General features: G+C 48.1%; 1 protein-coding gene across 1 annotated transcript in view; it reads right to left on the bottom strand.

The window, feature by feature from the left end:
- RAB31 (RAB31, member RAS oncogene family) overlaps positions 1–26,446 on the bottom strand; it is an 82,127-nt gene that overhangs the window by 34,572 nt on the left and 21,109 nt on the right. Inside the window, exons 2-3 of the mRNA XM_061131264.1 lie at positions 16,982–17,061; positions 12,314–12,395 (exon numbers count right to left, since the gene is read on the bottom strand). Of these exons, the coding sequence (XP_060987247.1) occupies positions 12,314–12,395; positions 16,982–17,061 (162 nt within the window). The remainder of the gene's footprint in view (positions 1–12,313; positions 12,396–16,981; positions 17,062–26,446) is intronic.

Below are 26,446 nucleotides of genomic sequence, written 5' to 3'. Positions count from 1 at the left end.
CTCTGGCCCTCGGGCGAGTCTCCACTCCATGAGAAGCTGCCCTGCACCCGTGTGGTTTTCAGAAGGGGGCACGTGTTACATGGAGCTCAGGATGGACACAGGAGTTCCTGGCAGGAGGGCCCTGGCTACTGACCGTGACTCACTGAGGACAGAGCTTTCCATCAGCACTGACTACCCAGCTCAGACCTCAAACATCTATTTTTAGTCCATTTTTTGGCAACTCACTCCAGATGCAGAAACCAAAATCAGAATTCCTGCCATAAAGGAAGAAAAAGCCATGTGTTTGCTAGACATTCCTGCTTTGCTAATGGAAAGGAATAAAGTGTCCCTGCAGTCCAATTACATAAAATGCCCATTTTTCCAAAACAGCTTCCATCTAAGAAAAGTCCACTTAAACACCTGAAGGAGGAGAGGCAGTACCAAATGTACATCTCGAAATTCGAGACACTTGCGAACTCAGACACAAACTGTGGATCTTCTAAAATAGTTCTCAGCAGTAACGCCATGACGTGAAACTGGAAGAGTCACTGGTCTACAGATCTCATGAATTATTGATTACAGCTTTCTATATAATGCATTACTTGCTCTTTCCTTCCTCCAAATGGAATAATTTTGAAATAAATCCGGGGGTGAAGCCACTTCAACTTTATTGCCGGGGACTTGGGGGTTTTAATGAGCTAAAGTTCGAGTCTCAGTTCTAAAACCCAATAACGCATTGACCAAAGGATGTTTGTGGAGGACAGAAAGATGAATCATCTCTTGCCTACAATGTGTATACTTCCCCCACAAATATAAAACAAAAGCACCACAAACAGCCTCAGTATTCAACATGACATCATTCCATTTCCATGAGGTCGGAGTTAAGACTGATGAAACACTTGAGTAAAAGATTCTTCTAGAAACAAAGTACACAATCACAGGAGGTTGACAAAACTTATCAAAACAACTCACCTTGAAAGGTTATTTAAAAATCAGCACTGCTGCTACTGCTGTTAAGTCACTTCAGTCGTGTCCGACTCTGTGCGACCCCGTCCCTGGGATTCTCCAGACAAGAACACAGGAGTGGATTGCCATTTCCTTCTCCAATGCATAAAAGTGAAAAGTGAAAGTGAAGTCGCTCAGTCATGTCCGACTCTTCGAGACCCCATGGACTGCAGCCTACCAGGCTCCTCCGTCCATGGGATTTTCCAGGCAAGAGTACTGGAATGGGGTGCCACTGCCTTCTCCGAAAAATCAGCACAATAGAGGCCAATTCGAAATCCCTTCCTCCCTAACTATATCTAGAATGCCATGTTAAAAGAGTTCAGATAACTTTCAGGTGACATTTAACCGTTTAGAAGAAGCACAGGGCGCGAAAGAAGTGACTGTCTATGTCCGTGTGTGTGTGACTGTGTTGTAATTGCTGGATGTCTATAGGGTGAGGGCAAGGGATTGCCCTCCTCTGAGTGTGTTAGACCCTCAGCTTTCACAGGTGCCGCCCACTTCCAGCAACCAGCAGAGGGATACATGGGCATGGCCTTTCTGGAAAGCATCTGGACAATGTATTTGCAAAGGCTTACCTACAAGTCCACTGGCAGAGGAATGGATTAAGAAGATGTGGTGTATATATATGGGCTTCCCAAGTGGCACTAGTGGTAAAGAATCCACCAGCCAATGCAGGAGACTAAGGGATGAAGGTTTGATCCCTGGGGTACACAATGGAATATTACTCAGCTATTAAAAAAAGAACAAAATAATACCATCTGCAGCAACATGGATGGACCCAGAGTTTATCATACTGAGTGAAGCAGGTCAGACACAGAAAGACAAATACCATATGATATCACTTATATGTGGAATCTAATTTTTTAAAAAGATACAAATGAACTGACTTACAAAACAGACTTACAGATATCGATAACAAACTTGCGATTACCTAAGAGTAAATGTGAGGGAGAGGGATAAATCAGAAGCTTGGGATAAACACACGAACACTACTATATATAAAATAGATAGCCAACAAGGACCTACTGTATAGCACAAGGAACAGTATTCAGTATTCTGTGATAAGCTACATGAGAAAAGAATCTAAAAACGAATGAATATAACTGAATCATGTTGCGATACACCTAAAACTAACACTGCATTATAAATCAACAACTCCAATAAAATTAAAATTTAAAAAAAGTCTTGAAACATTCCTTCACTTTGACTCAACAGTTTCACTTCTGAAGGGGGTGATCAGAGGTGGCCTCAAAGAAACCATAATTAGTTGGTTTAACTGCTGGAATACTGGGCAGCAATTAAACTCAAGTTTCTGAAAAATATGAAACCACATAGAAGGCAAGATGGCTCAGTATTTCCCAAGGGGGGGGGGGGTGTCCTGCAGAACCCTGTGCCCTCGAAGTGCTTTTTGGAGAGAAAGGTTTCTTGGCCAAGTAAGTTTCAGGAACCACTACATACTAAAACTTTCAAACCTTGTATTGGAGACGATTCTTGAGAGTCCCCTGGACAGCAAGGAGATCAAACCAGTCAATCCTAAAGCAAACCAACCATGAATATTCATTGGAAGGCCTGATGGTAAAGCTGAAGCTTCAATTCTTTGGCCACCTGATGTGAAGAGCCGACTCATTGGAAAAGACCCTGATGATGGGAAAGATTGAAGGCAGGAGGAGAAGGGACGACAGAGGATGAGATGGTTGGATGGCATCACTGACTCAATGGACGTGAGTTTGAGCAAATTCCAGGAGACAGTGAAGGACAGGGAAGCCTGGCATGCTGCAGTCCATGGGGTTGCAAAGAGTTGGACACAACTTAGCAACTGAACAACAACATATTATAATGCTTCCCTGGAGTTCACAAAGTATTATTGTTACATGAAAGGCTCTGAAATTTTCTATAGAAAAAAAACTTATTTATTTTGCTTTTACTCAGAATTCTTTATTTTCTACCTTTATTCAAGTAATATTTCTTAACATCTAGGGACCTAGTGAGTATCCTGAGAACCACTTTAGGGGCACAGGGTGAAGAGATCTTGACTCAAGACAGGGTGCTGACCTGTACCTGGCTCAGTACCAGTCTGGGTTGGGGTGGGGGTGGGTGGGTGGTGACAGCTAAGGTTTTCCCAGCTCTGTGAGGACACTCATGGTCAAGGTCAGACAGACTGTGGATGGAACACTCACCCTGCTCTTGCCTCAGCTGCACCACAAGGCTCCCTTCATCCCATCCCACAGCATCCTGCGTGTGCACGCACACACACACAGTCAGCACACAGTGGAAAGTACCATTCCAGGAAACCCAGTCCTTTAGACCACCCAGTCGACTTCGGGCAAAATTCCTTACACGCAGGTTTGTGGCATCATAAATTCCACAGCAGCAATGTTCTGCATGTCAAGAAGGAGCAGTGATGGAAAATACACGAAGTTTCCTAAAAAGGACCAACCCCAGCTGGGCTCTGCCTCCCCGGTGAGAGTCACCCCAGCCGAGAGCACTGGCATTGGGCCCACGAGCTGCAGGGCTTGGTTTTCTGAGGATCTCAGAGAGCGCTGGTCCCTTGTGAGATGCTTTCACATAGCAGGGGCCAGCGCCAGTCTGTCCTGGGGTGGGGGCGGGGGCAGCACACAAGCAGAAATCCTCTGCCTCCCCCAGAATGCCAGGGCAGTGGGCAGTCTGGGGCAGAAGCCAGAACATGTCCCGAGGTCCCTCAGGATTCAAACAAAGGGGGAAGAGGGAGAAGGGCATTCCTGACATTCCCGACATTCCCAGCTGGCAGAGGCTGAATGGAAAAACCATCACTGAATGTACTTTCTGTGCCATTCAGAAGAAGGTTTCTGAGTTTTACACAGACCCTCTCTCTGCACAGAAAGCAGAGGCCTATTTAATATGTCTGCTCAGATGTCCTAAAAACCCAATAATAGATACATAAAGTTGAATAGAAAAACCTATCAAAATGGCTATTTCTGAATAACGCCATTACAGGCAAACCCATCACTTGTTTTTCACGTTTCCTGAAAGAACTCTTTTAAAATGTTAACTGTATACATTATTTTTGCAATGAAAGGGGATTTTTTTCCCCCTTCACTTTCTTTTTTTCTTTTAATGTGCCAATGCCAAAGGATTTCCTCAGCATTCAGGAATCACATCCACAGAGCTCACCCCTCCTCCATTCACACCTTTTCTCAGCTGCCAACTCCACCCAGAACCTTCTGTGACCCCCTGTTTGGGCAGCAGCAGGAACTCAACAAAATTTCAGCAACAAAAGAGCCAATAACCCTGTGTGGATGGGCAGGCTAGATGGTGGTGGTGGTGGGGTGTCCCATTGTATAGATGAGAAAATCAAGGCTCAGGATGATTAAGCAAACTGCCCACAGACATACAGCTCTTAAAAGTCCTTAAATGTAGGTCTTCTGACCCCAAATCCCACTCTTTTTCCACTATTCAGTTTCTTCTCTGAAATGGAGCGTCACTTTCAGAGGTGTAATGAAGACACGGGCTGGCACTAACTTTACTCATTCATTCAACACCCATCTACTGGACATCTGGTACATGACAGGGCCGTTCTAAGCGATGGGGACAGAGGGTCAGTAGGTAGGACAATAGTCCTCCAAGATGTCCACAGCTTCACCCTTGGACCTGTGACCTGTGACAGCACAGGGTGGCTGGAGGCAGGCAGCTGGTCCTGGGAAGGGAGGTTACACCGGGCTACCAGGTGGGGGCAGTGGTATCACGCAGTGTCTTCCACATGTGTCCTCTCAGATGGCAGAGGGAGGCAGGGGAGTCAGAGAAGTTTGAAGATGCTCTGCTTTGAAGATGGATGAATGGGCCACAAGGCGAAGACTGTGGGCTGACTCTTCTCAGAGCCTCCAAAAATAAACCTGCCAGCCCACGCTCCAGACCTGGGAGGGTGTGAACCCAGGTTGTTAGAAGGCACTATATGTGTGTTAAGGACTTCCCTGGTAGCCTGCAATGCGGGAGACCCGGGTTCGATCCCTGGGTGAGGAAGAGCCTCTGGAGAAGGAAATGGCAACTCACTCCGGTACTCTTGCCTGGAAAATCCCATGGATGGAGGAGCGTGGTAGGCTACAGTCCATGGGGTCACAAAGAGTCAGACACAACTGAGCGACTTCACTTCACATGTGCGTTACAACAGCCACAGGAAACAGAGATGGTGAAGACGACTACAAATCCCTGTCCTTCAGAAGCACTCACTCTCCTCAGAGTGGACGGAGGAGGTGGCTCCTTCGGAGGGGCTACTCTGAAGATTAAGCTCCCGCTCAGAGGACACGCCTTTGTCCCCATAACAGGACCTACAGGGGCTCACAGACATGCTTTTCCATGCTACACAAAGTCTGTACTTCCTTGTCTAACTTCCTTGTTAGGAATGACATTTATTGCTTGTATTTTAACCAGACGTATGAAATCAGCTGTGTAAAAGGAAAAGAGGGAAAGCAGGGAGGAGAGAAGGCCGACCAGGTAAAGGGCATCTCAGGTTCTTAACAAGCACAACCCCAGCCAGGCCCCAAAGTCCTGCCTCCCGCCCCACCACCTGGGCTCTCTGCCCCAGGTCCCCTGAGAGTCACAGGAGGAGACTGGCCTTTAGCCAAGAGGTGCAGACCCTGCCTCACAATGGGAAGTCACTTATGGCATCATGCGGATGCATGCGAAGTCGCTTCAGTCGTGTTCGACTCATGGACTGTAGCCCACCAGGCTCCTCTGTGCATGGGATTCTCCAGGCAAGAATACTGAGTGGGTTTCCATGCCCTCCTCCAGGGGATCTTCGTGACCCAGGGATTGAACCCACATCTCTTACGTCTCCTGCATTGGCAGGTGGATTCTTTACCACTAGCGCCACCTGGGAAGACCTTATGGCATCACAACCCAGACTAAAGACAGAAAAAGCCCTAGAAGCCAAGAGTCTTCATCCAGAGGAGCTGCATGAGTCCCCAGGAAGGGGAGATGCTCTCTGGGGGGCAGAGGGTCTGTGATGGTGGGGAGGATGCCAGAGGAAGCGGCTGGGTCCCTTCAAACCAGCTCAGGGTTGAAACCCTCCCACCCCACCGCTGCTCCTGAGTCCCCACTCCCCGCCCCCTCCCCGTTCCCAGAGTTCCCATCCCACCCACCAAGGGCAGAGACTTTGCAGTGTTTCCTGAAGGACTTACTGGATTTATTTTTTTCAGTACACGGACGTGTCTTTCCTCTTTCTCTCCTGTTGGCAACATTCTGATACCCTGCAGGGCAATTCTGCACCTAAAATCTTATTTTCCTAAATGACGCAAACACCCCCACACAGAACAAACCCTGGCAGCCAGGTCGGTGAGCAGCTAGTTCTGCCCCAGCCCAAACACCACTGTCACGCTCTCCCTCGGTTTCTGTCGCCAGGCCTCTGCCCGTCTGGGTGACTTTTCACAAAAAGGTGACTTGAGGCTCCTGGGCCCCATCGACAGCTGCTGCTCTCATTTAACAGCACATCTGCGGGCCTCTGAGCCATCAGCTTCACACACAACCTTCACCCACTTTTCCTTTCTGAGAGCCTTCTTGTGGGGGTGGGGAGCAATGGAGGGAGGGCATAGTTCCCTAATTCAGACCTCAGTCCACACTGTGGAAGCACTGTTCTCTAAGAAGGGGCGTTGCATGGACCCTACCTCCTTCCACTGAAGGCAGAACTCCCCCATGGAAGTCCGTGAGGAGGTGCTGAGGGTGAAGCCCCCCGCCCTCCAGCAGCGCTGGAGCTGGCCTCTCTCTCCAGGGGCTGTAGGGCAAGCTGGGGAGAAAACAAAGAGCAGCTCATTCAGAACTTGTAAGAGGCCTCTTTCTTCAAGGACGCCTGAAGGTCAAACTTTCCTCTGACTTTAGCCACAGCCTATGAATAGTGAACCACTTTCCTGACCACGAACTCCACTTTCCTTCCTAAGAAAGAAGGAAACGGAGCAGAAGTTTCTTTTGATGTTTGTAAAGAGCCTGAACTTGACCTTGAACTTGCTGTTTTCGATTCTCTTTTCCTACCCAAGGACCCATTCAGACCCGATATTGAGGCCACGGCTTTCTCAGCTGCATGCTAGCATCTATGATCCCATTACCTAAGCTTCCAAGTTATGGGAGATGGGAGGAAATGAGCCCAAGGAGGGGAATGAGCAGGCTTGCCAGGTGGCTCGGCAAGTAAAGAACCCGCCTGCAATGCAGGAGACTTGGGTTCTACCCCCAGGTGAGGAAGATCCCCTGGAGAAGAGAATGGCTACCCACTCCAGTATTCTTGCCTGGAGAATCCCATGGACAGAGGAGCCTGGCGGGCTATAGTCCATGGGGTCACAAAGAGTAGGACACAACTTAGCAACTAAATAACAAGCCCACTAGGAAAGATAGACAACTACAATGATGACTCTAACCAAATGAAACAAAAGAATAAGATGATGTTCATTTCTTCCCCAGGTTAGATTCTTAAAATAATGCTGCTCTGATGGATCAGACCAGGAGAAGGAAGCCTGACATTTTCCCAGGATGCTGACATATTTAATAGAGTTATTCTATAGATTGTGGTTGTGTTTTAAAGCAGTCACAGAAAGATTTGGAAGTATACATCTAGAAAGGTAAATCTCACATTGTGACATTCAGTAGCAATGAAGATACATCGGTCCCCAGGTGAAATGAAAGAACAAAGGAGGAAATCATAGGAAACTCAGAAGGAAGCAATGAGTTGACACCCTGGCACAGAAGTCTCATTTCCCCTCACAAATCCCGACAATGGGAGCTGGGACGACAGAGCTCAGCAGATAAATTCCCTTCTCTCCCTAGGGCTCTCTCGGAGCTCCAGTCCCTGAGAGCATCCTGCTAGAGGCTCTGCTGACCTACCACTGCCCCTCCTCACCCGTCAGCATGAAGCAGAAACCAACAGGACAACCCCTGTGAACAGGACAGGACGGACACCCCAGAAGCCGCCTCCGAGCCCCAACAGGGCACTCTTCTCTTGAAACACCCCCCTGGGGAGCAGCGCAGTCAATTCACAAATCTCAAAACAGTAAGCTTTGAAAAAATTGGATTCAACAATCAACTGGAAATGGTTACATTTTTTAACCATTATTTTTACAGAGGCACTTGATGGATTACCATTTGCCACTGCAAGAATCAGAGGAGGTCCATCATATAGGACTGAACTAAAAGCGAAATACGACATGTCAAGAATGAATGCACTCTAATACACAGACAAAACTCTAGTTGGAAAAGAAACATGCACCCCTATGTTCATAGCATCACTATTCCCAACAGCCAAGACATGGAAACAACCTAAGTGTCCATCAACAGAGGAACAGATAAAGAAAATGCAGTAGTTATATACTGTGGAATATTACTCGGCCATAAAAAAGAATGAAACAATGCCACCTGCAGCTATATGGATGAACCTAGAGATTATCATACTAAGTGAAGTAAGTCAGACAGAGAAAGACAAATATCATATGCTATCACTTATGTGTGAAATCTAAAACATGACACAAGTAAGTTTATCTATGAAACAGACTCACAGACACAGAGCACAGATTTGTAGTAACCAAGAGGGGCAGAGGGCTGAAGACGGATGATGGACTGGGAGTTTGGGATTAGCAGATGCAAGCTATTTCACACAGGATGGATAAACAACAAGGTCCTACTGTACAGCACAGGGAACTGTATTCAATATCCTATGATAAATCATAATGGAAAAGAAAATGGAAAGAATATATACCTGTGTGTGTATAACTGAGCCATGTTGCTATACAACAGAAATTAACACAACACTGTAAATCAACTACACTTCAATAAAATTTACAACAAACAAAAAAGAATGAATGCACTCTTCTATAAGAAGAGGAGACCAGGATCCTTTTACATCTTCAGCGCTCAGAGGGAAAAATCATCCTTGGAGAGTATGAATCTGTGCCACATCTAGTGTAGACTCAGCACCATGGTAAGTAGGACATTGACAGGAGTGCTGTGTGTGCCAGGCAGACGCAGACGTGGTCCCATTTTGAGGAATCATCACATGCAGAGCACCGGGCTGAGCAGTTAAATCTGTCTTGATACGGTCAACTCATAAATCCAAAGAGACTGGGTTTAGCATTGTGAAAACTAAGGAGAACAGCAGTAGATTTCTACAATGATGAGGGAAAATAAAATGCACTGGACTCCAACGATTAATGAGAGAACCGACCGCAATCCACACCAGCAACAGCAGGGAATTTATTTTTAGCTCAAACATGAGGCAACGTCATTACAAGCACCATTAAGTCCAGCACGAAGCTGCCAAAACGACTGAAAAACTGCCATCACTGGAGCGAGAGCAGGCTGCATGGAGGGACGAGACAAGGTCAGCCCGGGGGTAACACGCCAAGCTGTCGAGGGCCAGAGGGATCCACAACCACGAGGTCAGGTGGACTCTGTCCACTCACGCTCCACAAACCTGGATTCACTTGAAATGACCACCCAAACCCAAGCCCTCTTTCCTGGAGTATAAGAAGAAGCCCTAATACGAGGTTTATGCTTTTCAAATTATAGACACAGTGATATAATCACAGGTATGTACAACCTGAGAGATAAATTTTAGAAAAGCAATTAGAATAATTAAAAATACAGGCCTATGAAAGAAATGTTACGGTGATTTTGCTTTGAAATGCTAAGTGGGCCAGACTCCAAACTCTGATAGTCACGTTAGAGCCAAATTTCACCGAAAGTAGTTGATCTCATGACTATTAGAATAGGTAAGTCAGTATCAAGAGCCTTGCTTCAATCACACAGAAATCTCCCTCTAGGGACACTTCAACACAAGTGAAAATGGCAGGTTATAAAGAATCAGGATCCCATTGATAAGAAATAATCACACACACACACACACAGTGAGCTATCTGGAGAATGGCCACCTAATGTCAACAGTAGAAATATCTGGGCCGTGGGATTTGGGATAATTTTAGTTGTGTGGTTTTGTGTGATTTTTTTCCATCAAAACAGAACTATCAGTCACAGGATCCAGACTGCTGGATTCAAATTTCTGCTTTATACCTTCTTAGCTGTGTGGTCTTGACCAGGTTACTCAACCTCTCTGAGTCTGGGTGACCTCGCCTGTAAATGGTGACAGACAGTCCCCAGCCGAGTGCCGTGAGTGGGCCACACACATTAGTGCACAGAAGGCCCCGAGCACAAGGCTGGGGCACAGCCTAGAGGACATGCAGCGGCAGGAGGAGCCGCAACGCTGCCTCTGTGTAAAACTGACTTACGACACTTGGGAAGAGCCGCCGCAGCGGCTTCCCTGGTGGCTCAGTGGTAAAGAATCTGCCTGTCAATGCAGGAGACACAGCTACGACCCCTGGTCCGGGAAGATCCCACATGCCGCTGAGCAACTAAGCCTGCGGGCCATAACTACTGAGCCTGTGCTCCAAAGCCTAGGAGCTGCAACAAGAGAAGCCACTGCAATAAGATGCCAGTGCACCACAAGTAAAGAGTAGCCCCTGCTCACTGCAACCAGAGAAAAGCCCATGAGCACAGCAAGGAACACCCAGCACAGCCAAAAATAAATAAATTTATTTTTAAAAAGCAGCTGCATAAGCAACTGTTTCATGAGCAAAAGCAAAATGGGGAAGAAGAAAAAACCTCTTTGCTTAAGGAACAAACCCCCAACTCCAAAAACAGAAATCTAGCCAATTGCTACAAGAGAACATACAGGGACATAGAGAAGAGACCCCTATGCTGTCACTTCCCTCGGACTCCAGCCCCCTAATTTTGGGAGTGGGTATGGCCCACGGTCAGAGAGAAAGAGGGGCCCCAGGTAGTGGCTTCCTGTGTGCTAATCTGAGTTCTCAATTCCACAGCGAAGTGGCAGATGTTCTAACGAGGGTAGGTAGCATTTGAGGCCAGAAGATTCATCCTCATTAAAGGAAAGGAAACCTCAGAGACAGCTTCATCTACAAACACTGGAATGTTCGTTTTAAGAGGGGATTTATAGAAAATGAAATTCGTATACACACACACTTGCTGTGTGAGGAGCTGATAATGAAAACGATGGGTTATCCTGAGTCCTGGATTCTCCTGTGAGAGGGAGACGGTTGACAATCGATGAGCGAACTGAGGCGCGTATTAGAGGGTGGTGAAGGCTGTCAAGAGGCTTCCCTGGTAGCGCAGTGGTTAAAGAACTCGCCTGCCAATGCAGGAGACATGGGTTCAGTCCCTGGGTTGGGAAGATCCCCTGGAGAAGGAAATGGCAACCCACTTCAGGATGCTTGTCTGGGAAATCCCATGGACAGAGGAGACTGACAGGCTACAGTCTCTGGGGTCCCAAAGACAAGTGGGCACCTGAACACACACAGCAAGGGCTGTGGAGAAGAAGGGAGCGAGCTGGGGTGGGGAGTGAGGAAGTGCCAACATTCTAAATGGGGTGGGCAGCAAAGGTGACATCTGAGCTGGGAACAGACCAGGGCAAGTCTAACCCGTCTTACTCTGCGATAACCAGCTCTGGAGCCAGTCTTGATTGGTTAAGAGAAGGTACTGGTGAGCCCTGTGTTCACCCATCCAGGCCACTCCTCTCAACTCTGATAACATATGCCCTAGTTATTACACACATTCCCTGCTCAAGACAGTCTGTAGGCATCTATTACTTCACTTTTTAAAATCTTGAGATGTGAGCTTCTTGAGTTATCGTCTCCACAAATATTTTCAGGAAATAAAAAGAATTAGGAATCAGAGATGGGAGGAGATAGTGAAGGACAGGGAAATCTGGCATGCTGCAGTCCAGGGGGGATCACAAAGAGTTGGACACAACTTAGCGACTGAACAACAACAACAGGAATAATAGAGCCGTCATCCATTGTTCCTGGCAACCCAGTACCCATTCCCCTGTTTCCCAGGATGGGAACCCAGACTTCAGGGAACAAAGTCTGTCCAGCTCCCAGACCACGGGGCTCGGGTGGAACTGAGGCAGCCACCTCCAGGGGCAAGTGCACTCCCCGGCCCCGCCAGCAAGGGCGCCACATCCCCTGGGCACGCGGCTCAGACCACGTAGAGGAGGAGCCCCCAGGGCAGGCCTGGGAAGAGCTGCTCTATTTCTGGGGGTGCTGATGGCCAGGGGGTCTGCCTAAAAAGAATTCAATTTCAAGGTCAGCAAAGAACATGGAATAGAGTTGGGCAGCTTTGCCGGCACATTGGCAGGGATGGGATTCGGCCCCTTCCTGTTCCTCATGCCTAAAGAGCGCGTTTCCTTTCCTGCTTAACTCATTTGAAGCTGGGTTTCTATCACTAGTCACCAAGTCTTGCCAGATACAAAGAAACCAGTGCTATTTGGCATCGTTTCCCCAGGAAGCCAGCAGCAGCGTGTCCTTACCCGCTCCTGACCAGCAGTGTCCCAGATGAGGAACTTGTGAAGTTCATTTCCACAAGGCACAGTTTTGGTCATAAAAGACGCCCTGAAAAAGAGAAGCGACATTGGCACATTACCGATCACCCCTGCGACCTTCACGAAGACTCCTGTGATGGCGGGGCCTTGGCAGGACCCCATCGGCTCTCCTCTATGGGCCATGGAGAGGAAACAGGACCTGTTACCCCAAAGAAGAAATCCCACCTCTTCTGTTAGTCCAACAGGGGGCTTGGGTGGGGGGAGGCAAAAAGTGTATTCAGAACACTGTGTTTCAAAACACTTATCTTCAACAGTCCTAAGACATTAGATGCCTGAAATCAGGAAAGAAAACCTTAGATTTTAAAAATGTATCATCACCACAATTAAGAGTGAAAACAGCGGCTGTATCCGGGCACATGAGAGTGTGGGCCTGGTGCATACTCCCTGCTCTATGACCCCAGCACTGGCAGCAACACTACAACACTGTCTCACCCTCATCCTGCTTGTGCAAGTGCAGGGATAAAGATGGGTAGATGAACAAATACTTGTTTTCTCCAGGAAAAACAGAGGATTTGAAACTCTCAGTAGATAATGAAACACTTGATACTTTCTTTTTTGCATAGTTCCTCTTAAGCTTTTCCTCAGTGCTCAGAAAAGATGCAAAAGTCTAACACAAGGAATGTTGAGTAGCCTTGGTTTTGTTTTGTCTTTTCCTGTGTGATAAAGTTTCCCATTCATTAAGCAACAGCAAGCCTCTGACTGTGGGAGAAGCAGACACGAGGAGCCTCCTGACGTGGTGTGGTCAGTATATGCATCACCTTGTTCACCTGTGCAGAATTCCTGCCAAAAAATGTTTAATGTGAATTTAACTGTGAGGACGCAATCCAGTAAATCTGGAATAGGGAACACTCTACCAGATGACAGGTCCGAATGCTTGGAGTAAGTCAATGTCATGAAAAGTGAACAAAACCAAAGATGGGGGGTTGTTCTAGAATCTAGATAAAGAGAGAGGTAAGAGACAAACCTACCAAATGCGCTGTATGAACCTTGACTGAACCCTGAATTAGTGGGAAAAGCACTCCAAAGACATTTTGAGGACAACTGGAAAAATGGAAATTTAGACTCTATGTCAGATATGATCACTGAACCAAATTCACTTTCTAGGGACAATAAAGGTGTCTTCCTCTGTTCTTCTCAGGATGCACACTGGAGTTTGCAGGGGTAAAGCATCAGGATGTCTTCCCTCACTTTCATGGACCCCAAGGGCCCTCACGGTCCAGCGAGAGTCCAAGCCTGCAAACACTCAGTGCTCATCCTGGTAAAATTCCCTCAATTTCTACTCTTCCTTGAGACTAAGGGCAGACCACAGAAGTTCCAGGGAGGAAGATATTCATCCCTGCAGGTCCCATGACTTGTCCCCACAATGTACTCAACACCAAGCTGAACAGTCAGCAAGCTCTAATTATCAACACACAATTGCATTAGATGGAAATTCTAAGCGATATTCTAAGCGATATCACTTATATCCTAAGTGATATAACCTAACATGATCAAAATCGCATCTGCCGCATGACATTTCATTTCTTTAAGAGTTCTTAAACTGTACGTCCCAGCTTACTCGTCAGAACAAATATACTCCAAAAATCAAAATTTCACTGTCCAGCCATAATCACTGCTAATAAATTGGTATTGTCTTCCAAATGGCGTTGACACAACTTTTATCCCCCGAGTCGATGGTACATAGATTTCGTTTCTCCTACACTTGATATATTGTGGACATCTTTCTATTTCTGTGACTATAGATCAGCATCGTTACCTGGTGACTGCATATTACACACCATGTCAGGGTCACCTATTTTTCACTATTATGACAATGGTTAAATGAATATCCTTGTACCTGAATCTCTGTGTTCTCATACAACTACTCTTTGGACTTCTTAGAAGCATATATTCTCCACATTGCTATGCTCACCGAATGGTAGCTTGTACGTACCTATACACCCACTGAATTGTATGAGATGACTTTTTCCCCAAACAAGAGCCTTTCGAATCTGCTCCAGGATGGCACACAGGAAATGGTATTTCATTTCTGGTTTTTGGTCATGGTGATCGTAAGTCTGAACATCATTTTAGTGTTCACTGTTCAGTTGTTTTCCTTTTGTGAATCTTTAGTTCATGACTTTTGTCTACTTTTTAGCAGGAATGGTCATCCCGCTTCTTGTGCCCTGTTTGACTATTTTATACCAACTTTTTGTAACAATGTATTTAAAAAAAATTTTTTTTCCAGTTTAACCTTTGCCCTTTAACTTGGCTTATGGAACATTTTCCAAAAATGCTTTTTAAAATTGTATGTAGACAGCTACATCAACATTTTGTCTTGATGCTTGTTTTTGTTTTTACATTGATGTAAGTCAGATTTTCTCAGGTGGTTTGGTGGTAAAGTAGAAAAGAATCTGCTTGACAATGCAGGAGATGCAGGTTCAATCCCGGGTCAGGAAGATCTCCTGGAGAAAGAACTGACAACCCACCCCAGTATTCTTGCCTAGGAAATCCCAAGGACAGAGGAGCCTGGCAGGCTACAGTCCATGGGGTCGCAGAAAATCAGACACGACCTAGCGACTAAACAACAAGTCACTTAGCAACTAAACAACAAATCAGATTTTCATTCGTTCTTCAATATATTCTAGGCAATGGGATAAATAATACAGCAACTCTGCTCAGAAAAAGTTCTCAGGTTTAGAAAACTAAGTTCATGTCTTGAAAATCTTAGACTTTTATGAGCTAGGGGAAAAAAATATACCCAGGCTACGCTTTTCACTTTACAGATAAGAGGGAGGTAAGCCTGAGACCAGAGAGACAGCCTTGACCCTGGTCAAGAAAGAATCTGATGGCACAGTCAGGGGAGAAGACAGAGTCCCAAAGCCACCCTGGGGGATGAGGGTCACAGTCCCTCAATTTGCTTATCTGTGAGATAGGCCCCACATCCACCCTGCATGATCTATGGGCTGCTTCAGGGTCAAATGAGAAAATGACAGTCCCCATCGACACACAGTGAGCCCGCGAGAAACAGCTCTAGTGAAAGTAGCAGTGCACATCATACCATACGTATGTATGTATTCACCTATATGCGGAGCTTCCCTGCTGGCTCAACTGGTAAGGAATCTGCCTGCAAATGCAGGAGATGCTAGAGATGCATGTTTGATCCCTGAGTCGGGAAGATCCCCTGGAGGAGGGCATGGCAACACACTCCAGGATTCTTGCCTGGAGAATCCCAGGAACAGAGGAGCCTGGTGGGCTATAGTCTATGAGGTCACAAAGAGTCAGACACGACTGAGCACACACACACACACACACACACACACCTATATGTGCAGACACACACGTGTGCACACATGCACACACTTCTCTCTGTTCCTGATTTCCTGCCACTAGGAGAAAGACGACTACTGTTTGAAATGAAGACTGACAAACGTTGCTCTTTTGGTTGGGTTTTTGTTTTTTTTGTGTTTTTTTTTTCGGCCTCCTTGCTAGCTTTCAACTTCAGACTCTCAGGCGTCTTCGCTTCCCGAGCGGTGGGGGTGAGCAATGCAGAACTGGCTTCATTACCTGCGGGAAGCAGAAATCTGGCAGAAAAGAAACATGATGTCCTTGTAAAGGTCAAACTAGAAAGAGAGGTGCATACGTCTGTTCATGATGCCGACAATCTGCTTGAATAGCAGTCAGGGTTTCTCATGAGTCACCGGGTGACAAGGATGAACTTTCGGTGCAGAAACGATGCCCTTTCACAGCCTGAGGTATTTCCCAAGGCAGTGATCACCGTGGGAGGTGGGTGGACTCCCAGTGGACTCGATGGCTGTGAGTCAGAGGCTTGCCGTGTGCCCTGCCGTGAATCTTCTCCACTCAAGGCTGATGGAGGCCGTTGTCCTGACCTCATCCATCCTACCCAGTTCCCCAAATTTATATACCCGTTGTTTCCCTGCTGAGGAAAACCAAACCTTGCTCTCTGCAGAGTGCATGCTGTCTTCATGGAGAAAAACACATTGGGCCAAGTACTAAGATGGTGAAAAATTAACCACCTGCAAAACAGCACAGCAGAAGCACATCTGGTGAAGGCATCCATAGCAAGGAGAAAGCGAACAGGAAGTGCTCTCAAGTCCCAAGGCTGGGGTCTGGGCAGGGCAGGGGGTAGGAGGGCAACCCTCCCCTCCCCTCCCAAGCATCAGAACAGAGATGCCGACACTGAATAAAGCCAGGAAAGGAAAATCAATCTGCCCACGAGCCGTGCAGACGGCTCTGCTGTGAGTGGACACGTTCCCAGGTTTCCTGGCAGGCAAGTTCAAGCAGGACCTTCAGGGATTCGTCCCAGATCTCGACTTCCATCTGGAAATAAAGTCGGCATGATCTGCAGAGTAACGTACTCAGAGATCAAGGAAACAACCCGAGGCGGCAGTGAGGGCGGCTGGTGCCGGGTGGAGGGGACTGCAGGGACAGGAGGACCAGACACACCGCCCAAGTCCCTGAGATGTGTCCAAGTCTTCACCGTCGGGACTGAGTCTCCCTGGCTGGGATGAACACCCCCGAAGGCTCCGACACTGTGACCTCTCTGGGTACTTAGAAAGGGTGAAAGGTGAATCGGAAGAACAGATGAGAACTTACCCAATGGTCGGGCTGATGTTGTGGTCAAAGTGATCCTGGACAAATCGACACACGATGCTGGACTTCCCCACGCCAGTGTCCTGAAAGAAGACGAGAACACCGCCATGAATCCATGGGCATGGATTCTGACCCAGTATAAACAGAACCCAGTACAGGGGAGCTTACTTCCAGCTGGGGGGACGTGGGATATTTTCTTCTATTTCATACCAGAATTTCTGACAATGAAGTTGTATTGCCTTCATAAAAGAAGTATGCTAAAAGTAAGTTTCAGAAACATGTGCCATCTATACACAATAATTAACCTAGAACTGGCATGTTCCAATACATTTACTTCCAGAAATTTGGAAATTTGGGGAGGGGTTTAAGAAGTACGGCGACACATCACTTTGTTTTGGTAGAAACTGATTTTATTCAAACCTTTAGCACTCTAAAAAGACGTAACCTAAAAAAAAAATAAAATAAAAAGATGTAACCTATTTTCCTAGGTATCATCCTGTAAGAACGATAAATTCTAATTATTGCATGTTTATCATTTTCTCTCCAGAATCTGATGGCTGCATAAGAACCTCCAGTTTTGCTCAATTGTATAAAGGTCTCATCTCAGCTCTTTCTCTGTTAAATAATTCTGTAAAGCTGTTAGGAAAGGGGTCCACTCACACACAGGAAACAGACACATGCATTTTTCTCGGTGTGTGCGTGCTAAGTTGCTCAGTCACGTCTGACTCTTTGAGATCTGACTGTAGCCGGCCAGGCTCATCTGTCCAAGGGATTCTCCAGGCAAGAATACTGGAGTGGTTGGTATTTCCTCCTCCAGGGGATTGTCCAGACTCAGGAATTGAACCCGCATCTCTTAGTCTCCTGCATTGGCAGGTGGGTTCTTTACCACTAGTGCCACCTGGGAAGTCCCAAGTGCATTTTTCTCCAGTCCTTTCCAAATCCCTTGTCAAATGGCTTAAGGAATAAAAAAACACATTCAGGTCAAAGAGATGGGAGAAGAGACAACCCTTCAGACAAGTGAGGACAGAGAGGAACAGCTGGGGGAGGGAGGGTGAGGTCACTGTGAAAGAAGGAGCTGGAGCCTAAGGGCCTGCAGCAGGGAGAGCAAGTCAGTCCCGCCCACGTTCCCCAAAGGTACGAAGAGCTGGAGGCAATGCTGGAATCAGAATATCGGAATCAGAGGCAAGACTGCAGAGAATCACACCTAGGCGCCCCAGCCACAGGACCAGAGAAGGAATGTTCCGGGAGGATGCTGGAGGATGCTGGAGGCTGACTCCAGAAAACCTGTGTCAGACACAGGCTGGCCCATGACCCTGCACACAGCTCGTGGTGGTGGTGGTGGGGGGAGCGCTACTCATCCCACCCCACCCCGCCCTATGCGAGCCCAGATGGAAGAGGGAAATGTGTCCCCCCCACCCCCGCAGACCCAGCTATAAACAGGTGGAGTTCCCCAACTAGAGGCCACATGTGCCCCCACCCACCAGCTCCTGTGCAAACAGAGCTCTGGGGAGGCATTTTATTTTTTTAAACATTCTCCTTTTATTTATTTTTTTCTTTTGGCCAAGCCATGCAGCATGCTGGGGTTTTATTTCCCTGACCAGGGATCAAAACCATGCCCCACGCATTGGAAGTGTGGACTCCTAACCACTGGACCACCAGGGAAGTCCCTAGAGATGCATTTTAATCTTTTAGAAAGAAATACTCATCTAAGAAATACCAGAGATTTACACCCACAGAAAAGTGCAAGATGCATTTTTAAAAGATCATTCAGAAAGTAAGACAGACCCTCAGAAACTAAAAACATGATGACAGAAATGGATATTTCAAAGGAAGAGTTTCAGGGTGAAGTCCAGAGATTTCCCAGAAAGCAGGACGAAGGAGAACAAAGCTCCTGCCCCACCCCCCACCCCCGCCCTTTGAGACCGGCCGCACAGCGAGGAGATGCAGGGTGCATGCAAAGATCTGCTCTGGGAGGACCGCGGAGACTCAAGACAGAGAAGTGAGAGGGGAAAGAGACACACCTAGCCCAAGAAGGAAAAGAGAGTGATGAGCTTCTCTTCAAAGTTTCATGTTAAAAGCCCACAGACCAAGGAGAAAATGCAGCAACTCAGATAAAGGTGTTTTTCTCCAGACACTGAAATATGAAATGAGATTTGAAACACCATCGGCATCTGAATTATGGGCGTCCCCTCTCGCCCCCATATTCAGGGGACAATCCTAGCAAACCCAGGGCGGGAGGGCCTCGGGCTTGGGATCCTCATCAGAAGGTCACTGTCCAGAAGGTATCACCTCCCGGAGCTTGTGGCCGGCGCTGGCTCTGAGCTCCGGGAAAAAGCCGCACCAGACGCTGCATCTTTGCAGCACTGGGTGGACGTGCAGAGTTCAAAGAGGTGACGACGGAAAGGAAACACCAGCCCCTCGGACTCCAGATCGATGCAACTGCTATTTCCAGCTGCATCCCCAGGAGAGACTCCAGCTAACGCTTCTCAGTGTCCCCAAACCACAGCCCCGTGCTTCCCATCTCAGCTGAGCTTAAAGTCCCTGTGAAAGAGCAGACCTCTGCCACCCTGCAGTCCTCGCAGCCCCAGCGACTCTGGACAGGAAGAACTGGGCTGCACCCAGGCCTCCCCCGTACCCAGCTGGGACAATGGCCCCTTGATAGCTTCTCCCCAGCAGCAGAACCCTTGTCCTCTAAGGGAGAGGCTGGCATCCAGGGCTCTGGCCCAAGGGGGCATTCTCATGGGCAGGACTCCGCTCCACGGTGCACATTTCAGAGCCCACCTACTTGCTCTATCCAAGGGTTCCAGCTGCCAAGAGCCGACTCATTAGAAAAGACCCTGATGCTGGGAAAGACTGAATACAGGAGCAGAAGGGGATAACAAAGGGTGAGATGGTTGGACGGCATCACTGATTCAACGGACATGAGTTCGAGCAAACTCCGGGAGATAGTGAAGGACAGGGAAGCCTGGCATACTGCAGTCCATGGGGTCCCAAAGAGTTGGACACAATTGAGCGACTGAACGACAACAAAATCATCTTGTAGGGTCAGAGGCTTTGTGACAACTTGGGGACGGTCTGCTCCCGGGCCTGCCATTCCCCCGCCGGCCACCAGGGGAAGGCCCTGCCCGCGGATGGCAGAGGATGGCAGAGCAGGATGCAGGGCACTTGTCATGAATCACTGGGCTGGGTGACTTCCTTTTCCTGCAGGACCTCTTTCAGACGGTCTCACACACACACACACACACACACACACACACACAGGCAGGAGGGAAACGCCCCGGATCATGCCTGTCCCACAGGAAATTGCAAAGCTCTGATGCAGCAACTCCTGGGTGGATAAAGCATCAGAGGAACAAGAGGAGGGCCAGGAGGCACAGGCTGCTCACCCCTTCTCCTCGGCCCTGTGACTTCCGGGGGACTTGATGCCCTTGGAAGGAAGCTGGCTCTGCTTCCTGAGATGACAGGACATTGTCACAGCCCATCCAGCCCTGAGTCTGCAGGAAAGGAGGCTGCGTGGCTTCCCTGAGGTCACACAGCGGGCTGGAGGGTCAGAGCACAATTTTCCGAGTCCCGTGAAACCTCTAAAGGCTCTCACCAGGTAAATCAACTCCCCGACAGATGTAAATGTCTTCTTAAAAGAAGTCCACTTCTCAGACCCACAAGGAGGGCCTTTACTACTGCTTTTCAGGTTCACCACCCATAAGAGAGTCATCCGTCCTAAAGACACATCGGCTAGGTCTTGCCCGAATGAGAGGGGGACATAGTGCCAACTACCAAGGAAGTGTCAGCATAGATTCTTCCCTTTATTATTATTGAAGTATAGTTGATTTAAAATGCCATTCATCGTTAGCCTCAGACGTACAGCACAGAGACTCAGCCACACACACACGTACATCTGTATCTGTATCTATTCTTGGTCAGAGTCTTTTCCCCAATAGATTGTGCTGGGTTGTGTGCTAACCTGCTTCAGTCGTGTCTGACTGTGTGAGACCCCACGGACTGCAGCCCGCCAGGCTCCTCTGTCCATGGCATTCTCCAGGCAAGAATACTGGATTGTGTTGCCATGCCCTCCTCCCGGGGATTTTCCCGACCCGGGGATCCAACCAGGGTCTCTTACATCTCCTGCATTGGCAGGCAGGTTCTTTATAACTAGCACCACCTGGGAGCTCCCAAGTCACTTACACATTCAGACCTAAGCTTTCAAAGGAATCAGACTGGGTATCAAGAGTCAGGGTGACCAAGACTGCACAGGCCACCCCAACACGTCAACAGGACGGCTGATGGCTGCGTTCCAAACTTTTGAAACTCAGGCGTGCATCTTTCTGTTGACATAATGCTCTAGATAAACCATGATTCTTTCCCAAGCTTGCCCCTGCACTATAGCTCTCTACAATGAAGATCGCGACATCCATTTATAATATTATTTCCTTAGGAAGCTTTATTCTACTTTCAAACTGGGGATTTCAGCTAGTGCCAACCAGACTCTCAGGCCTGCAGTCCAAGCAGAACACCCCAGGAATGAAGAGAACTTTGGGGAACATTTGATGTTCCATTGCTAAGTCATGTCCAGCTCTTTGCGATCCCATGGACTGCAGCACACCACGCTTCCCTGTCCTTGACCATCTCCCAGAGTTTGCTCAAATTCAAGTCCGTTAAGTTGGTGATGTTATCCAACCATCTCATCCTTTGTTGCCCCCCCACCCTGGGGGACTCCTGCATTTGAACTCCAGGCATATTGCCAATAATCCCAACCCTTCTTCGGAGCAGGAGCAGACTAAACATTCACAGCAATGATGATAAAAGCTGAGCTCATAAAAGCTCCCGGCACCCAGATGGGCATTTTCTATGGAGAAATGTCCACTATCATTTTCTGAAGCTTTGTTTCCTCTCCTTCTGGGACTCCAACTGTGTCTATACTATACTTATTCACCATACCATGTACGTCTTTATCTTCTTTTATTTTCCATCTTTTTTTCATCTGAGTTTCAGTTTGGAATTATTCTGACCTATCTTCCAGTTCTTTTTAAAGATGTATTGAACATGATGATAAACCCATTTACTGATTTTCTGATATCAGTTATTGCATTTTTTCCACCATAAAATTTTCACAGTACCGTTTTTGATGGCATGCCAAAGTCTGAAATCATGATTTTTGTTTCCTTGAACATAATAAACATGCATATATTATTATTTTATTTTTTAATATTTATTTTTATTTATGTATTTGGCTGTGCTGGGACTCAGCTGCAGCATGATGGATCTTCGTGGCATCACTGAGGATCTTCCAATTTAAAGTACATTATCTAGATTCTAGTTTGGTTTCTATCGTTTGTGGAAAAGTTTTCAGTCGAATTGCCCTGTCTCCTCCTATCACTGGTCAAGTTTAAGTCCTGGAAGCATCACCCAAGGACAGGGAATTACAGCAGCCTGTCCAGGGATATGGGTCTCTGAGCACAAGATGCCCCCCAGGTCTTCTCTGACTCTGGGATGGTGTTTAAAAAGAACAGGTGGCATCAATTCTGGGATGTCATCCACCCCCAAAAAAACTGTTCCTAGTAAAATATTTATGCTGTTTTTAAATCCCGTCCCGTTCTACTGCCGTTACATTTATCTGCCTCTTGTTGTTCCAACACTGGCGGATCTAGTGGATTCCAGAGCCGAGCATTCCATCAATCATCAAGTGCTCTGGCCCCAGAGCGGGTGGTGGCCTCTCGATCCTGCAGGTGGCAAAGGCATGTCCTAAGAGTTCTAGGGAAACTGAAGTCGAGTATTTGGCGTGGGAAAAGGTGAGCACCAGGGGCTCCATCCCTCTACCAGCCCGGCTCCTAAAGAAGTCCTCCCTCTGCCTCACTCCTCAGACAAGTTAAAGAAGGAAAAGAACAAGGAAGATGCTTCTTAAAAGGGGAAGAAGGGCAAGTCCCATCACCCTCCACTTCCGACATAGCAGCCCCACTGCTTCTCGGCTTTTTCAGAGAGCCCTTCATCCCAATGCACAGACTCTGTGCAGCCAAGCAGACATTTCTGTGTGTCTGAGTCTTACAAAGTGTGACCTTAACTGTTTAAAAATTTTTCTAATCTGGTGTTTTACTTAATCTCACTTCCTGCCAGAAGAACCACCTGCTCTTCTGTCACCCTTCTTTCCACTCAAGCATCGCACGTGTGGGGTGGCAACTGGGCAAGCCAGGTTCTCCAGACAAATGGCAGAGACACGAGCCCCCTGTACCCAGTGGGGAACCCACCGGCCTGCACAGGCTTCCTGCACCGACGCGGGATTTTATTGTTCTGTAATGTTCTTATAAAACCCTCAATATTCACTCCTCCCAAGTTGCAGGTCTAGCAAGTAAGGACACAGAATGATCATAATTACAGCTTCTAATGTGGTTCTCAGTGACTCCTGACACCTGGTATTTGATCCCCTGTGTGTAGGCTAGGGGGTTTCCCACGTAGCACAGTGGTAAAGACCCTGCCTGCCATTGCAGGAGTCATAAGAGACGCTGGTTCGATCCCTGGGTCAGGAAGATCCCCTGGAGGAGGGCATGGCAACCCACTTCAGTATTCTTGCCTGGAGAATCCCATGGACAGAGGAGCCTGGTGGGTTACAGTCCATGAGGTTGCAAAGAGTCTGATACAACTGAAGCGACTTAGCACAGACATGTGGCCTGGACCTAACAACTTGCTCTTAAAAAGTATAAAAATGGTGACAGTGACAGATGTCAGCCCCCATGTTAGGTTTTAGAACACTGAGACTTGGTCCCCCTTTCTCACCAGGTTGCCCGCCCCCAGCCTAGGGCTCCTGGAAACAGAAACGTCGGAGCCACAGCACTCGGTAACCATCCAGGGCGCTCTGCTATCCTTAGGATCAGCTGGTACCTCCACACCGTGAATTTGTCCTTCAAGTGGGAAGCGCAGCCGTGGACCCCAAGGGCTCTCGGACTTGGGTGAGGAGGCATGGCCCTCCTCCCCTCCAGCCCCTGGAGCCTGGGCTTCGTCCTGAGGGCAGTGGAACCAAGGAGACCCAGCCCAGGCGGAACTTTAAGAGGACTAGAAGGAAACCAAACCAGGAAACAGAGGCGTTCAGGAGACTGCACACATCTGCTGCATTTTTACTGAGCACCTACTACGTGCCAGGTGTTTTCACAGATGATGGTGGCCAGTCTATCATGTCAGAGGTAAGACTCCACAGAGACTCGACAGGCACTCACGCTCAGCTCTGCAGGGAGGGCAGATGGAATCCTTCCTATATCCCAACCCTGACAAGCCTGACAGCTGCTGTCCTCAGAGTACTCACTGGCCTGAGTTAACACTCAACACTTTGCTGACCCCAAGCCGAGCTCCTATGGGATGCAGAAAGTTAGCCGCTGTGATCCTTAGTCATGACACTAGATTGCAGCGCTTACCCACGCTCCCTCGTTGGACAGGCGCAAACAGTCAGCACACCTGCGAGGTACTGATGAGCCGAGACACCAGCCTCTGCTCGCATCTCACCCACCTTCCTGACTGTCACTGTTCCCCATCAACAGGGATAGCTTTTGACCCATGACAGGTGAGGAATCATCCCATACGTCTGAGGGTCAACTGGATTCCGCCCAGACTTGATGCCCATGCTAGATTCAGGAGGGGAGGTCGCAGAAGGGAGGAGATGTACTAGAGGGGGGCTGGGCATCAGAAGGTGGGGGCTGAGCCTGCAGAGCGCAAGGAGAGCCTTTTCCCGTAGCCATCACGCCGGCTTGACTTTCTCACGGCTCAGTCCCTCGGTCATCCAGCACCTCTGCGAGCATTTCAGAGACTTTACAAAACACACAGGAAAGGCAGCAGCGAATTTCCCACTGGGAGGGAAGCTAATTAATACTGCCCCCTCACTTTCCATCTATGCTCTTTGGGAATAAATGCTAAACTAGCCCACTAGGTTTCAGAAATTCGACCAGGAAACACAAGGCTGCCCGCATCACGGCTACGAGAAGAACCCCCACCTCTTCACGCTGATAGGAGGGGATCAATGTGTTTGAACTTCATGTACCAACAACGTGAAGTCGTCTTTGTGGATAAATCAAGATTTGTGGACATACAACTCTTTAAGAAGTTTATTTTAGGGTCAAGAAAGAAAATACATAGTTTATGCTTCCCAAGATAGGAACTGTCCCTTGTATGAATCACTGAATATTCCCAGAGACGCTGGGGGTAAACACCTTCCATGCACTGTGAACATCTCATAAAGGATGAGTCTCAGGCCGCTTTGACTGCATATCCCCGACTGCAGAAAACAAGGTGAGAATCCTCTGATAGGTGTGTATCTATTTACAAACTACACACATGCAACATTGTACTAAGATATTAGACAACCTGTAAGATATAACCAGGAGTAGAAATTTTTAAAAGAATGACCTATTAGGATCTTCTCAATACTGTGCCACCAAATACAGAAATCCCTGGACACCGAGGCTGGCGTAAGCTGCTACTGCCCCAGCTCCCAGATTTCACGTCTTTGTTCAACCAAATAGCCTCGTCGGTGTCACAGACAGATTTACAATCAATACAGTCCAGCGCTGGGGGGAAGGACTCAATCTCAGTGTCCCCTCCCACCTCCCTGACACATAGAGACCGGGAAACACAGGGACGAAGCCCCTGGAGGCTAGAACCACATCGTGGGGATGGGAGGCTGGAGGCGGTCACCTTTCAACTCTCTGGGTTGGAAAGCAGAACCAGCTATGCGGAGAGAAGTTAAGCCAAGCGGCCCAAAGCCGGTGCTGGTACCTTCCTGAGGCCCAGCTGCATTCCTACTCTGGGTTCTGTGGGACGCTCTGTGTCTTTCTTCTTTTTTAACTGGGTCTCAGGGCATGTGGAACCTCCCCGACGGCCACGGGAAGCAGCAGGAGGCTACAGGTGGTACTGGTGGCAAAGAACCCACCTGGCAAAGAATCTGCCTGAGACCCAAGAGACTCAGGTTCGATCCCTGGCTTGGAAAGATCCCCTGGAGAAGGGAATGGCAATCCACTCCAGTATTCTTGCTTGGGAAATCCCATGGACAGAGGAGCCTGGTGGGCTATAGTCCATGGGGTCACAAAGAATCGGACGTGACTGAAGTGACTTAGCACAGGGCACACTGGAACCTCCCCCACCGGCCACGGGAAGCACAGCAGAAGGCTGCCCTTCCGAAGCTGGACCCCCAGGAGGAAGCATCTGCAAGGATTTTATGGCTGACCCCGCTCACTTCCCACCACCTCCAGGCCCACTCCTCCCGCCCCTGGACTAGGCCATCACATCATCACACCCACTGTTTTTTGCAGGCAGTTACAACCAAACTGTAACTTCAAGTGCTGCTCTCCCATTAAACAGGAGGCTGGAAAATGTCTCCTGATGTCTGGGCCTGATCAGCAGCAAAGTTTGGCTGCCTCCAGCCGGAGCACCCCCTCGGCCACTCACGAACCTCGGGCATATTTCATCTGCATCTCAGGTCATGGTCATGGCTTA

This window comes from Dama dama, chromosome 27 (assembly GCF_033118175.1).
Source record: "Dama dama isolate Ldn47 chromosome 27, ASM3311817v1, whole genome shotgun sequence".
Lineage (NCBI taxonomy): Eukaryota > Metazoa > Chordata > Mammalia > Artiodactyla > Cervidae > Dama > Dama dama.
The sequence above is the reverse complement of the archived record's forward strand: the minus strand, read 5'-3'. Positions and strand labels throughout refer to the sequence as shown.